Source organism: Tarenaya hassleriana, unplaced genomic scaffold (assembly GCF_000463585.1).
Source record: "Tarenaya hassleriana unplaced genomic scaffold, ASM46358v1 Cleome16, whole genome shotgun sequence".
Classification (NCBI taxonomy): domain Eukaryota; kingdom Viridiplantae; phylum Streptophyta; class Magnoliopsida; order Brassicales; family Cleomaceae; genus Tarenaya; species Tarenaya hassleriana.
The window spans coordinates 507,386-520,486 of NW_010965019.1; the positions used below are offsets into that span (position 1 = coordinate 507,386).

At 38.8% G+C, this 13,101-nt stretch overlaps 3 protein-coding genes across 3 annotated transcripts; 1 reads left to right on the forward strand and 2 right to left on the reverse strand.

Moving 5' to 3' along the window:
- Nucleotides 1–14: 14 nt before the first annotated feature.
- LOC104809262 lies at nucleotides 15–3,456 on the forward strand. Its single transcript, XM_010535185.1, has 6 exons — nucleotides 15–436; nucleotides 1,147–1,260; nucleotides 1,801–1,881; nucleotides 2,143–2,315; nucleotides 2,478–2,574; nucleotides 3,080–3,456. Exons 1-6 carry the CDS (start codon nucleotides 116–118, stop codon nucleotides 3,188–3,190), a joined length of 897 nt encoding a protein of 298 aa, XP_010533487.1. The 5' UTR covers nucleotides 15–115; the 3' UTR covers nucleotides 3,191–3,456.
- Nucleotides 3,457–5,086: 1,630 nt separating this feature from the next.
- Nucleotides 5,087–10,434, reverse strand: LOC104809263 (copper methylamine oxidase-like). Its single transcript, XM_010535186.2, has 12 exons — nucleotides 9,985–10,434; nucleotides 9,388–9,497; nucleotides 8,720–9,025; nucleotides 8,524–8,636; nucleotides 8,106–8,436; nucleotides 7,808–8,023; nucleotides 7,495–7,731; nucleotides 6,990–7,175; nucleotides 6,586–6,726; nucleotides 5,836–6,104; nucleotides 5,615–5,696; nucleotides 5,087–5,505 (listed from the first exon to the last, which is right to left on the reverse strand). Exons 1-12 carry the CDS (start codon nucleotides 10,217–10,219, stop codon nucleotides 5,368–5,370), a joined length of 2,364 nt encoding a protein of 787 aa, XP_010533488.1. The 5' UTR covers nucleotides 10,220–10,434; the 3' UTR covers nucleotides 5,087–5,367.
- Nucleotides 10,435–10,889: 455 nt separating this feature from the next.
- Nucleotides 10,890–11,990, reverse strand: LOC104809264. The gene is made up of 3 exons (XM_010535187.2): nucleotides 11,909–11,990; nucleotides 11,453–11,790; nucleotides 10,890–11,067 (listed from the first exon to the last, which is right to left on the reverse strand). The coding sequence occupies exons 1-3, from the start codon at nucleotides 11,911–11,913 to the stop codon at nucleotides 10,940–10,942; spliced, it is 471 nt and encodes a 156-aa protein (XP_010533489.1). The 5' UTR covers nucleotides 11,914–11,990; the 3' UTR covers nucleotides 10,890–10,939.
- Nucleotides 11,991–13,101: the final 1,111 nt, after the last annotated feature.

Below are 13,101 nucleotides of genomic sequence, written 5' to 3' on the forward strand. Positions count from 1 at the left end.
GGTGGGGGGGGGGGGGTCATCAGGTCTTTCGGCTCCAGATAAGAGTGAAAGTTAGAAAATTTGAAGCGACGAGGTTGATCTTTCGGTTAATTTCTCGTTCAGAGTATTTGTGAAGATGAGTTCTTCGAACGTTATCTTTTTTAATTTCGAAACGGCAACGATGAGATGTTGCTGTTTACGGGGTCGGGAGGGCTCCGCGTTCTCGGATCCGGGCTTATGGAGAGGGACGAGTCGGGTCGGGTCGGTTCGTAAGAATCCCACGAGGAGATGCAGAATCTTTGTTGCGTGTGCTGCTGATTCGGAGAAGAATGGCGGGAGAGAGCATACCAATGTCGGGCCGGATTCGGACTCGGAGCGAGCTTCGGGCTCGTTACTGTCACGGAGCCAAACCTACGCGCTGTTGAAACAGAAAATGGATGTTGCCGCCAAGGCTGAGGTTTGAAATCGATGAACCTTCGTATTTGTTTGCTTTTTGTTGTGATTTTGTTTTTTTTAGTCGTTCATTCTTTTATTATAGGAATCAATCGAAGCAAATGGGTTATGTGGGGATTGCATTATTGAATAAAAATGCCTTGCGCCTTAAATTTGGGTGAGCAAGAAGGCGATGTTTCCGATATTTTTGGTGAAATTTCGATTTAATTTTTCTTGCATGGTGAATTTTCTTTTATGGATTAGACTTTGGGGTTCTTTTATGTGATTCAGGCAGGGATTTGTGTTGGGAACCGTACGTTGTGTAATTTTGTTTCTCGATCAGTTAGAATGCTGAAGTTGCATGATGAGAACTAATGACTGTTTCTTTGATATTTTTGCTGGTTCTGTTAAAATTCTTATGCAGGTTTTTTGGGTTTATTTCATGTAATTCTTGTATAGGTTTGGTAAACCATACATTCTAGTCGGGCTATGATTCTTGAATTTGTAACCGTAAGATCTCTATGTTCTATTGGGTCAGAACTATTTTGCCCTCGGATTCTGTAAGAGCACCGGATTTTATTTGCTTGAATACGATTTCAATGTGTTGCGAAAGGTGGAAAAATAATGTAATGGTAAAAGGGTCTAATTTGGTGTCTACCAACATTCCAATACATTTCGTTTTGTTTCTTTCTAATATAAAAATCTGTACTTTTTTGTATTTGCATGAAAATCTAGAACTACGAAGAAGCTGCGAGGATACGACTTTCTTTGAAATCATTAGAAGATGATGAGCCGGTTTTCCGACTCAAGAGGATGTTGAAAGAGGCAATCCTTGAGGAAAGGTTTGAGGTAACCGTATGTGGCATCCTTTGTCTGATTGTTCATTTGTAGGAAATTTGTGACTGGTGAGGCTGAGTTTTTGTTCAGTAATTCTATAATATATGTATAATATATAAAATCAAGAAACTTAGAGATTCCAATAATGACAGTTTCTATGGTCTCATTAGAAACATAAAGCTGGTTTGATTTCGTTTTTCATGTTATATGATATAACAACAAGGACCACCATAAATTTATGGCCTATATTTTGCTTGACGCCATGGACTGCCATACGCTATTGATAACACTGGTTATATCAAGATTATAAGTAAGCATTTCACTTAGAATCTGTCTTAGGGATCACGATGTCTTTAAACTTACTTTGGGCAGTTTGCTTCAATGAAGGGAAGGACTTTGAGTATTCCAAATATTGTAAATTTTGTCTATACCTCTGATCTCAAATAAAGATTGTGCACCCAAATGCTTATACAAGTCACTTTCGCATTATTTTACTCTGTTCATCTGATAGCATCCTGATGGATTTTTTGATTTAATAATTTATTTTCTTAGGATGCTGCTAGGTACCGTGACAAGCTGAACGAAATAGCGCCCGAGTCTCTTCTGAAGTGTACAAGTGATGCAACTACTTTGGTATGTCAAATTCGAATATTTACGTGCTCCATTTTTTTCCTAGAAGAAATTTGTCTGTGGAAGAATATCTAAATTTTCGGTCTGTAGAATTTGAATATTTACAGGCTCTATTTGATTCTTGATGGAAGAGGCTCAAAACTTCTGTTTGAATGGGACTTTAAAGATCTAAACTAGAATGATAAGCGTATCTGTTTTTATGATTGTCAATTTGTTTCGAGAAAACATCTTCTTCCTACGTCCCAATCTTGACCTCAATTTCAGGGCATCAGGGTTCAAGTTAGGAGTGTTTACATTGAAGGACGAAGTCAACCACTGAAGGGACATTATTTTTTTGCTTATAGAATAAGAATCACGAACAACTCTGACCGTCCTGTCCAACTTCTGAGACGTCATTGGATTATCACCAATACTGATGGCAAAACAGAGCATGTCCGGTTAGTGGAAAGGCTTATTATTTGCTCTTTGTTCTGTTTTGATATTTCCACATCATCTTGTCTGCTCTGCTTTTTGCTTGGCTTTTGAACTGTCTTGAAACATCTATACAGATTCTCGTATCATTTCATTTATTTTGACTTGATACATCATTTTAATTTCAGTGGAGTTGGCGTTATAGGAGAACAGCCAGTTATACTTCCTAATACAGGCTTTGAATACTCCTCCGCGTGCCCGTTAACCACTCCTAGCGGTATAATGGTATGATGGGTTTTCTTCCTTGTAACCTGAAAAAATAAAAAGAAAAAGAATTTTCTTGAATCAGTTGATCTAATATTTAAATGAAAAATCATGCCAGCCCGATTTCTGTAGCCTGCACTGCACTTTCTTCTGACAGATGCCTTTCCTTCATTTATGACAAAAGTATGTCCTGATTGCTGTATTAGTTTCTCGGAGTCAGAATTCTATAGGTGAAAAAACTTCAGAGAGAGCATGAGCTGGAAGAAATTAGGGAGCATAAGTTAGCTGCAGGACCCTGGTGGTTGGTCTAATGGCGAATTATGTATTATGTAGAGTTTGCGGTTTTGTTGGGTTGTAATGGCAAAAGAAAAGACCGAAAACCCTTGGATACGTGGTTTTGGAAAGGGGACAAAAAGAAATAATTTTTTCGGCTTGGTTGTTCATGAACATGGGTTCTAGTTCTCTCCAATTTGATTGCGGAAAGGCTTAAACTTGGAACTAAGGAGTTGTTGTCATTTTATTGCAGGAAGGCGAGTTCGAAATGAAACACATCGACCGAATAGGGGCACCGTCCTTTAATGTGGTGATCGCTCCGTTTAGTCTCTCCGTGGCAGGAGATGCCTCAGATATTTTCTGAGGAAAAAGGGAGAGAGGTATCAGGCTTCTATACGTTTATTGGTCTGCGTGTATATCATAAACCTTTCAGAGCCTATATGTTAGGGACAGAAATTAGTAGTCTCGGTTATTGTATAGAGGTTGGTATATATGGTTTGTAATAGTTGTCGGGGGGACCATACTTGTTTTGGGGGAAAGTTTTAGTAGGGAGAGTTGGTGATCAGATCCGTCCAATCTGTACTTATTGATTGATATCAATAAAGAAACCGAGGTTGTTTTTGTATCGAAGATTGGAAGATTCAGTGACAGAAACCTATGAAAATGGTGTCATAGCAAAGATTTCTTTCAACAATGGCGAAAACCCAATAATCAACAATTGTAGATTTTGGAAAAAAACTGTGTCAGCCGGTTAAAGTTCGATCGAGAAGACGGAGGCAAGTATGGGAGAAGGAATTTTCAAAGGTCAGTTCTATTTTACAATTGCTAATAATTTTGTGTCCGAAGTTGAAGTTACTGGAGGGATTGGAGGAGACTCCAAGACAGAATATTTCTCCTGTTCAATATCCGGTCGTTAAGGAAGAGAGAGATTCAATGGAGGATGATCGAGTTGATATTGCAGATCAGTCTAAATCCGATGCTCGGATTCAAAATGCCGGTAACTGAAAGAAGCAATGTGTTGGGATGGACAGCTCGAGCCTCGAGCATAGCGTTCTTTTGAGCTTGGAGGTAGTAGTGATAGAGAAAAGCTTCGACTCACTTCCATTAGCATTGATGGCAGAGCGTTGAATTGCTACGAGTGGCAGAAGAATTGGAAACAGTTCGTGGATTGGAACGGTTTCAAGCCATGGATGATTGAACGTTATGGCGATGTTCAAGTTGGTTCGACTAGCGATAAGGATGTTTTCTCTGAAACAGACTAGTACTCTTGCGGCGCCGTTGCAGTAATTTTAAGAACTGTTGGCGCAACTTTCCGATTTTCCGGATCGGATTATAGAAAGTGCTTTCAAAAGTGGATTAAAAGTAGAAATCCGATATATGATCGACGTTTTTTCAGCCACAATATCATTTCCTTGGCGATGGGAATGGAAGGAAGCAACATGTGCACTGTTGGTTCATGGAAGGATATTCTGATTTCAGCGTTATTTCAGCATATAACTCAAATGCGACTTCCTTTGGAATAAACCACTTTATCATTCCCATCTCTCAATGGTGTATATATGGCAAGAAATGGTGAATGCCTCTTTGATTGATTATAATATTTGAATGCTGAATTTGTAGGCCTTAGGATCATTCTTGTTCATATTTGCTTCTTTATAGGTGATGTGGCAAGATGCTTTCCATGTGTTTCTTTCTTCAGGTGAGGTTGAATATCTTTCGGACAATCAAAATGTTTTGGCAGTCCCATTTTCGTCTCCATGTTTTTCAACAGATCTGTCAATTAGATCTGATTAAGACTATCCGAAGATGGTTAATCGATCTAAAATCAAGGGAAGTTTTTTTAAAAATCTAGATATTTATATAGAATATTAAAAAAATTTAGGTATTTATATAAAAATTTTATAATTTAAATATTTATTTGGAATTTTTGTAAAAGTTTAGGTATTTATATACAATTTTATCTAAGAATAAATATCGAATTTAATACATCTAGACTTTCACATAGAGATAGAAGATGATAGGAAGAATTGTTTCTATTTTAGATACATAAAAGTTTTTGAATCAATTATGATTATTATAAAATCTTCATGTTTAAAACATTATTTCTAATACTTCAACATTATTAAATCTTCATGTTTAAAACATTATTTCTAATACACAAGTCTATTTCTTGATCTATGATACTCGTTTGTTCTTGGCATACTCATTTCAATTTGACATCTACATCTCTCTAACTCTCTGTGCATACAGTTCTTACACATTGAATAAAACCTCATTGCTAATATTTTTCAGCATTTAACAAATCCATCAAAAGTCTGAGCAGTATCACACAACATGTCAGGAAAACAAACAGGCATGTTCGTAAGCACGACACAATGTCCGACTGTTATGCTATTAATGCAAGAAAACTAAGTCTCTTGCAAAATCAAACAAACCCGTCTCAGAGTACAAAAGCAGCCAAAGAAAAACATGGCAAGAGTCCTGAGACTGAGCACTCTGCGATCTTCTCGGCTTTATTCAAGGAAAACAAATGTTCGTTCTTCAAAGCTTCGCAAGTAGGCCGCTCTGAATCGGTTTGGAGGATATCGCATTGTCCTTGACATCGTTGTCCTTAGTTTCGAATTCACAAGGGTTAGGAGGTACGTCTACCGCAGGAGAGCAGTTGAAGAACCCATGTGGCTGCGCGAAAACACCGGGTTTCGTTTCATTAATCAACAACCCTAAACACTAATGCAGCAATGTGTTTGTGTAAAATATAGATCAGGGCGAGGGTGTCTAAGATGATTACCATTAGCGTGAAGCCAATATGCTCAACGGGCATAACAGGCCAATCTTCCAGTCGGGGGACGTGAGTTATTCCGAACACATACCTGTCATTTGACATGAAATTCACAATCAGGGAAATAACCAAAAGTGTCATGCTGATTAAACCATGTTACGGAGAGCCCTTGACAGCTCAGATGGTCAAATGCAACTCAGAAATGAACTGAATTCCTATATGAAACAAACCAGAGGACAATGTCGGATTCTTCCAATGATCTGTTCTGCTTAACCCATGTAGCAAGACCTTCACCAACACGCGGGTTTTGGTTCGGAAACTCTCCACCAGGAAACATCTCATTGGGATCATAGGGTGTAACCCAGAGATTATGCTTCAGGAAAGTAGCTCTTCTCAAAAACTTGGCCTCAGGACGAGCTAATGGCAAACAGTTTGAACCAGGTACAAGTTTGTACCCCGTCAATTGGCCTGTCCTGTTCACAGTCCTTGTGTTCCTTACCTGTCATATCATTAAGTGTCTCGTTTGCAGGCAGAAGAAAATATGTTCACAGAATACACACATGACAGAAACATATCATTTGAAAAGTAGCAAAAGATAGCAACGGAAGGAGACAGTGTATTGTGAATAACTAAAATCTGATTTCCGAAATGGAGAATTTGCAAGGAGAGTTAGACGACAACAACTGATGTTTAGGTGGGTGAAGCAGTCTATCGCCTAGGGTCTTTTTGGGACGTGAATAGAGAATTATTTACATTGCCATGATGGATAAAAGATTGCTACAGCTAGTGGACACAGAAATAAGGATAGCAAGAAAGAGAATGAAACATTGAGTTTGCATGGACTATTGGATGGTGCAATTAATGGACATAATGGAATTTGTAAGTGATGTCCTAAGCTTACAGCATAAAACAGAAAAAATAGTCATTCAGTACAGGAAATGTTACAGTACATGAGATCACGTGAGACAAGGATTACTTACAACCCAATGGCGAGCAGACAGTGGATCACAATCTCGCATTGCCTCCAACTCAGTTCTAAGCAACTTTTCTTCGGCATAGAACGCATTATTATGAACATTATTCTTGCCAGGCTCATCAACTCTGACGTTTACCTCAACAACCTACATAAAACAGCTCATCACAGTTTGTTTATGTTGTTGTGCAAGGGATGATATATTCTGGATCACCTAAACACATCTACTTTCTAAAACTGATTCTAGAAGACATAAGGGCGAAAGTTATAATCGACATACAACATAATTATTGAAATGCAGGAATCAGGATGTTACAGATGCCTCTACATAAAAATAATGGCCGCAGTGTCACTCGTATAAACCGGGCATCATTTCAGTGTGTGGTTAAACGCCATTGACGGAAAGGGTACCTGATTAAAAGCTTCACCAGGTTTGCAGTCAACAGCCATATCCATGCGAGCAACAAAGAAATGCTGATGGACTGGTGCATACAATCCCGGTGCAATAGTAGTACCATATTTTCGAGTTTCTCCGGGCTGCAGAGCCCCTAGACTGAGGATACCGGTAAGTTTTACTTCAGCTTCTATTTTTCCATCCTGCAGCAGTATAAATATGTCAGTGGTGACAAAAGGAGCTTGCCATGATTTTTATCAAGATGAGAAATTGAAATTCGTCTCTAAATTTCTAAAGTCATGAAACAGCTTCCACATTACGAAACAGCCAGAGTTTGGACAGATATATACTGCATAGAATATCCTGACTTAGAACGATAAGCGAAACATATATGGATCAAGGTCTCATAAACCCTTCCGAACTCAATATCCTACACATCAACTTAAACCTTTCACATAGTAATGATTTGCAACAATGACTAATTTCGAGCTCACTCTAGAAATGATAAATTCACCGACTTACCTGGTAGAAATGCCAGTAGAATCCATACTCGTAGTTAGCCACAGTGCATATAAAAGACACTGTTAACCTTCTAGATCTTCGGACTTCGGCTAATCCTGTTCTCCAGTCTTGGTGCTTCCACAAAATTCCATGGTCCTCTTCATGCAAACACACACAATTCTCAATGGTTTCAACCCCTCCAGTGAAGTCTGTGAAATGAGCATCGAAGTACTTGATAAAGCCAAGACAGTCACATCCCTACAGAAACCAGCTCATTAAGCACACCAATTGAGATATGAAAAAAGATAATAAATCATATCAATGCATTTCAAACCTTCTTAAGTGAATGTGCATTTTTCCCGAGACCATCCTCCCCTGCATCAAAGGCATTTTTCCTGTAGTGTGGATCATTAGGATCCCCATAAGGCACAACCATCTCAACGAAACTTAGCCTATGGGCAACAGGTCTTCGACCTCGACTTCCATCAACATATGCAACTGAATGTATTACCAAACCCTCTTTCGGAGTGAACCCGATACGAAAATTCCACTGTCAACAAGATGGTGAAAAAATTTAGAAATAGCCTTAAGCGTGACGGTTTTGTCTAATTTAGGAGTAAAAAAAGTTGTACCTTCTGCCATTCCACAAAGTAATCCCTGACGCGGAAGCTTGGACCTTCAGGTTGTACAATGTTGAGCGGTTTAACATCACTTCTATCAACACCCCCTCTAGTTTCCCCTGGGGTATAATTCCTCAAAGGGTCAGGTTGGGGAAGCGGAACAAACTTACGGTCTTCAAACTCAATAACAACCATGTTTTGCATGTCTACTAGCACATAAATTCCCTCAACTGGACGGGCATAACCATTTTCCATTGGGGAGTCACTATCTGTACGGCAAAATATGAGTGGCTTTGCAAGCCTACGGCTAGGTGCGTCAGCTTCACTGTAATAACCAACACACCTGCACAGAAAATTCGGACCCGAGCTCACAACAAAGAGTACTAATCAATTGGCAACTCACAGCATTAACCATGCAAAGTAAACTTACCAGGGATCAACCATCACGAGATCCATGTCTTCAATACCCCTCCTCTTCATCGCCTCTCTAAATGGAGGAAAGTCTTTTACAGTGGCTTCACATTCAGCATATTCAGCCGCATCCTAAAATCACAAGAATATAAACTTGAAAGCTGATAAACAAACAGTACAACCTAAAAATCTTTTGGACAGATAATAAATCATACCATTGGTGGCTGAACATCAGGAATAACTTGTGAGGAAACCACTTTTCCCCTGTGATGCCCACCTCGAGTGACGGCATGAACCTCAGATAGCTCCACTATCCATTCACTTGTCTCATTTGACTTTTTGTTATAAACGATAAGGCTAGCTCGCCTTGGAGGGAGCTTTGTAGGAATGATAGGTCCGCCTTTGAATCTTGGAAGTAAAGATGGCTGGAAAGGTGGAAAGAAGTAAGCATCAGCCAGTGCGACGACACGTTTCTCTGGTTCGATCAACACAACCTCGATGAAACGCATACCATCTCTAACCTGCAACGGAACATTAATCAGTTTCCGCAATATATTGTTATATCTTCTAGTTTTCGTTTTCTTTTCTTTTTTATTTTTGTGTATAAAGGGTCATTGCTCAGTCAGAAACAGACAAAACAAGACAAACGCACACACATTGAGGCAAATTTACCCATTTCTGCCAAATTTGACAAGGTTTCCCGTTTCTAGGAAACATGATATTTTATGACAAACACCACAAAGATTTGAAAGTGAAGTGAACGCAATTGTACTCAGACTAGCATCGCTTACACCAGCATACACTCCAATTTCGGACACAAATATATTCTTCATACAATATAACTCAATCGTACAGTATCGAAATCATAACAAGTTCCACGCACCTCAGGGGTTGCACCAGCTGCCCTTACAGTTGCCACTGCTACGGATATCTCAGCTGCGGATAAGGGATCCAAAGGGTGTTTAGTTTCAGTCCTTGGCATCAGAGAGATCCCTGCAAAAGCAACGAAACATAGTTCATAATCTACAATGAGAAACTTGAGCAGTAAAAGTGTCAAAGATTAAGTGACATGACACCAGGAGTTCCCGCAGTTCAGCTTATGGGGTGACATCATAGAGGGTCAACTAATCTGTCAAATGATGACCCAAAGTCATACAATACGAGAACAACAGGGAAATATAGGCCGGCCATAAAATTCGTCAGAAAAATAAGCGAACGAAAAAAAAAACTCACTGAAAGAGGAAGAAAATAAGAGAATTAAACGATCTCATTCAATTGACTTGGATCAAAGTTAGGATATCTATGGTCCACAAAAAAAACCCAGAAATGTCTCAAGGAAATCGGAAGATTTAAAATCAAAAGCAAAAGGGCAAAAAAGTGACGGAGGATCAAGCGATCAATCGCAGAAACAGAAAAAAGCAAATACTTAAAAGAAGTATTTGGGTCTTTGCATGCTGCGTGTGTGTGAGATTCACAGTACCTTTGTTTGCGGGCTTTTTGGTCGTATCAGGAAGCGAATCGACAGGACGGATCATGGATTCCAAGTCAACCTTAGCGGTTTGCTGATCGTCGCGGTTGGCGTTGCCAACGGACCAGCCGGCGACCGCATTGGCCATGGTGGCAGCGACCGGCGGAGATGGAAGAGAGCCGGCGACGGCGGCAGCGGAAAGACCGTTGTGATCGCATGGCGCCGCTTTTTGCGAAGCTGAGGCCATTGAAGAGGGTTGACGAGTTCTCCAAATCCACCAAAACAAGCCTCGACACAGTCTACTGACATACAGCAAAATCTCTAAGCCTCTCTCCTGCCTGTATCCCTATCCCTGTCTCTCCGATCAGATCTCTACTATGAAGGAGGTTGAAGAAGCAAGAGGAAGGGGGAGAAGGGAGGAAATCAAATCAAATAATGAGAGAGGCTGATCAGCACGTCCATTAAATGGACAGGGAAGACATTAGTACAGATATGTAAAGCAAGCGCACCAAGATAACGACAAAATCTTTCCTTTTACTTTTTTTTTTATCGGACCCGATTTTTTTCCTCTTAAAAACATTGAAAACGAATTTTTTTTTTCCGTATCAGACAGATTTTTTTCCTCTTGAAAACTTTTGAGAGGAAACACCGCATCATTGTTGGAATCAACTTCCAAATAAAATGGGGGAATTTTGGGTAATTTTTGAAAAATGTTCTGTACTATTCTGTACCATAATGGCAAAACCAAAAGACAGAGATGCATGCACCATGAAAAGTTTATATTGTTTGGGTGACTTTTTAATAAAATCACGTGGAGTAATGCACGTCGAATCTATTATCAACTATATATTTTAACATGAACGACTAAATTATTTAATATAACATTATGGACTAAGTTGAAAAGAATAATATGCGCATGTAAAAAATAATAATTAGAAAGTTGCGAGATCTCTTGAACAAGATGAATTCAATCTCTATAAAACATGTTAATCATCTTCCCAAAAAGGAAAACAAAAGGGTCGCTCACGGGATATGGAACAACAGACGAACGAAACCTTAAATGCCTTCGTCTCGCTCGTGACAAAACCCTAAATCCTGCATAATTGTTATAAAAACTGAATTGTTATAATTTCTTTAAAATTAAAGAAGTCGAATTCGAAGCAAATTGAATAAAAATAATCAAAAATTTGAATATATGTTTAAAAGATGAATAATTTTATCGATAAAAATCAAAACCAAACATACTCGTACCGAAATAGAACTTAGGAAAATTCAATATAAAAACAACCGAACGCATATAATTTTTTTTGAAACCGAATATAATCCGATAAAAAAATTGATCCACACAGTATCGAGATCGGACTAACTAAAGATCAGATAATCCGATCGAAAAAATTGAACTTGTAAAGATCGAGATCCGATAATCCAAATATAAAAGAAACACGTGGGAAAACAAATGACGATATATATAAGTTATAACCTTGTCGGGATGAAGGTAGATTGAGTTCCGGAAAATGAGGACGAGACCCGGCGTCGTCGAGGACACTAGCAAAGGCACGAGCCTCGTCGAGAGAATTGGCAATGCCCATCTTCTCAGAAGCTTCCAGAAGGTCTTTGTAAGCCATCTCTTCCTTCTCCGCCATACTCTGAAGCTTCTTCTTCATCTCCTCCACATTCTCCATTCTCATCTGCTTCTTCGCCGTCTCCAGCATCGTAGATGGCTCCGCCGTAATGGCCCGGCACCACCGCCTCGACGCTCTGCTCGCGGCCAACCCCACCGTTCGCCTCACAACGTCCACATCTCTCTCTCTTCCCGTTCTACGACGAACCCAGAAATATTTGGAAAAAAAATTTAAATATTATTATTATTATTAATATTAATATTATTAGTATTATTATAAACCTTGGAATCATGTGAAATGGTGGAGTTTTAGACCTCATAAGCGGATGCCATGCATGTGACTTCTGTTTGGCTATGGTTTGTGACGAAAAGGATGAATCTTTTCTACCAATAATTAATTTTGATTATTTAAATTGAAAATAGGAATATTGGGTGGTACGTGAAATGATTGCTATCGTGTTTTTTTCTCCATTTAAAATAATAAATTTGTGAAGGGAATTAAGGCAAAGAGACAAAGGTCCCAAGATGCCGAAGGCACGAGCAAATGGGTTTCACTCGCTGTGATGCATTACGAGTGTGTATATATATGTACACACTGTCTTCATTGTGGAAATATAAGGCGCGTGCGCTGTCTTTTGCCTGCGCGTGATTTTTTGTACATGATGGCCAGGCCCATTGCCATTGGAGGCGTTGACAGTTCGGGCCACCCACTGAAATAGTATTTAATAATTCATTATTCCATTGGCCCACCATAGATTTCTGAAAGGGGCCATGTAGGCCCAACAAAGGCCCATTAAAGGCCTTAAAAAAAGCAACAGCGCCGCCTTTTCTCGGGGTCTCACTTCTCCTCCTGCCCTGCGCCATAAGTGGCTAAATGCCAGGAACACAAAGATGCTCGTCTTTTTTTAGAAAGATTCTAGCTCCACTTTCAGTTGTCTATGTAAGAAATAAATTAAATCTTAGATTATGTTCTTTTCTTACTACTTTTATAACCATCATATTTACAAAACTACAAATAGATAATATTTTTCAAAAATGATCATGATTTATTTTTTATTTAATTTATATATATTTGATCCTTATATATTTAGTTTGATTTATGTACAAACAAAATTCAATTTTATTTACATTTTCTCATTGTTTCTCATATTCCAAACTAAAATTGGTTCAAATTTATGGTTTTCTTATCAGATATTTTCCAGTTTTTATTTAAATTAAATCATTTTTAAAAATCTCGTGACAAATTTTGTTCCCATTTTTCAGGTTATTTTAAAAAACCCGACCAAAAGGTGCGAGAAAATCGGATCAAAGAGTATAAAACAGAATCGCCTAAATAATATTTTCCAACAGGGGGAATTGAAAAATTATGATTTTCCTCCATCACTAATGCTAGAATCTTTGCATCATGAGTAGATCTAGGAATGCCAATATACGCATATGTAAAAAGCATGTCGAGATTACATATTGCTAAGATGTTCAAACTAGTGTCTCTCTTCCGGTCGACAGTT

What these genes read in the sequence shown, in the direction of transcription:
- LOC104809262 (XM_010535185.1), top strand. Translation starts at nt 116, where the DNA reads ATGAGTTCTTCGAACGTTATCTTTTTTAATTTCGAAACGGCAACGATG. An exon ending in ATGTTGCCGCCAAGGCTGAG is followed by an intron (nt 437 to 1,146) that starts GTTTGAAATCGA and finishes ATGAAAATCTAG; the next exon opens with AACTACGAAGAAGCTGCGAG. An exon ending in CCACTCCTAGCGGTATAATG is followed by an intron (nt 2,575 to 3,079) that starts GTATGATGGGTT and finishes ATTTTATTGCAG; the next exon opens with GAAGGCGAGTTCGAAATGAA.
- LOC104809263 (XM_010535186.2), bottom strand. Translation starts at nt 10,219, where the DNA reads ATGGCCTCAGCTTCGCAAAAAGCGGCGCCATGCGATCACAACGGTCTT. An exon ending in CTCGTGATGGTTGATCCCTG is followed by an intron (nt 8,437 to 8,523) that starts GTAAGTTTACTT and finishes TTTTCTGTGCAG; the next exon opens with GTGTGTTGGTTATTACAGTG. An exon ending in TCTACTGGCATTTCTACCAG is followed by an intron (nt 7,176 to 7,494) that starts GTAAGTCGGTGA and finishes ATACTGCTGCAG; the next exon opens with GATGGAAAAATAGAAGCTGA.
- LOC104809264 (XM_010535187.2), bottom strand. An exon ending in TCTACCTTCATCCCGACAAG is followed by an intron (nt 11,068 to 11,452) that starts GTTATAACTTAT and finishes ACAATTATGCAG; the next exon opens with GATTTAGGGTTTTGTCACGA.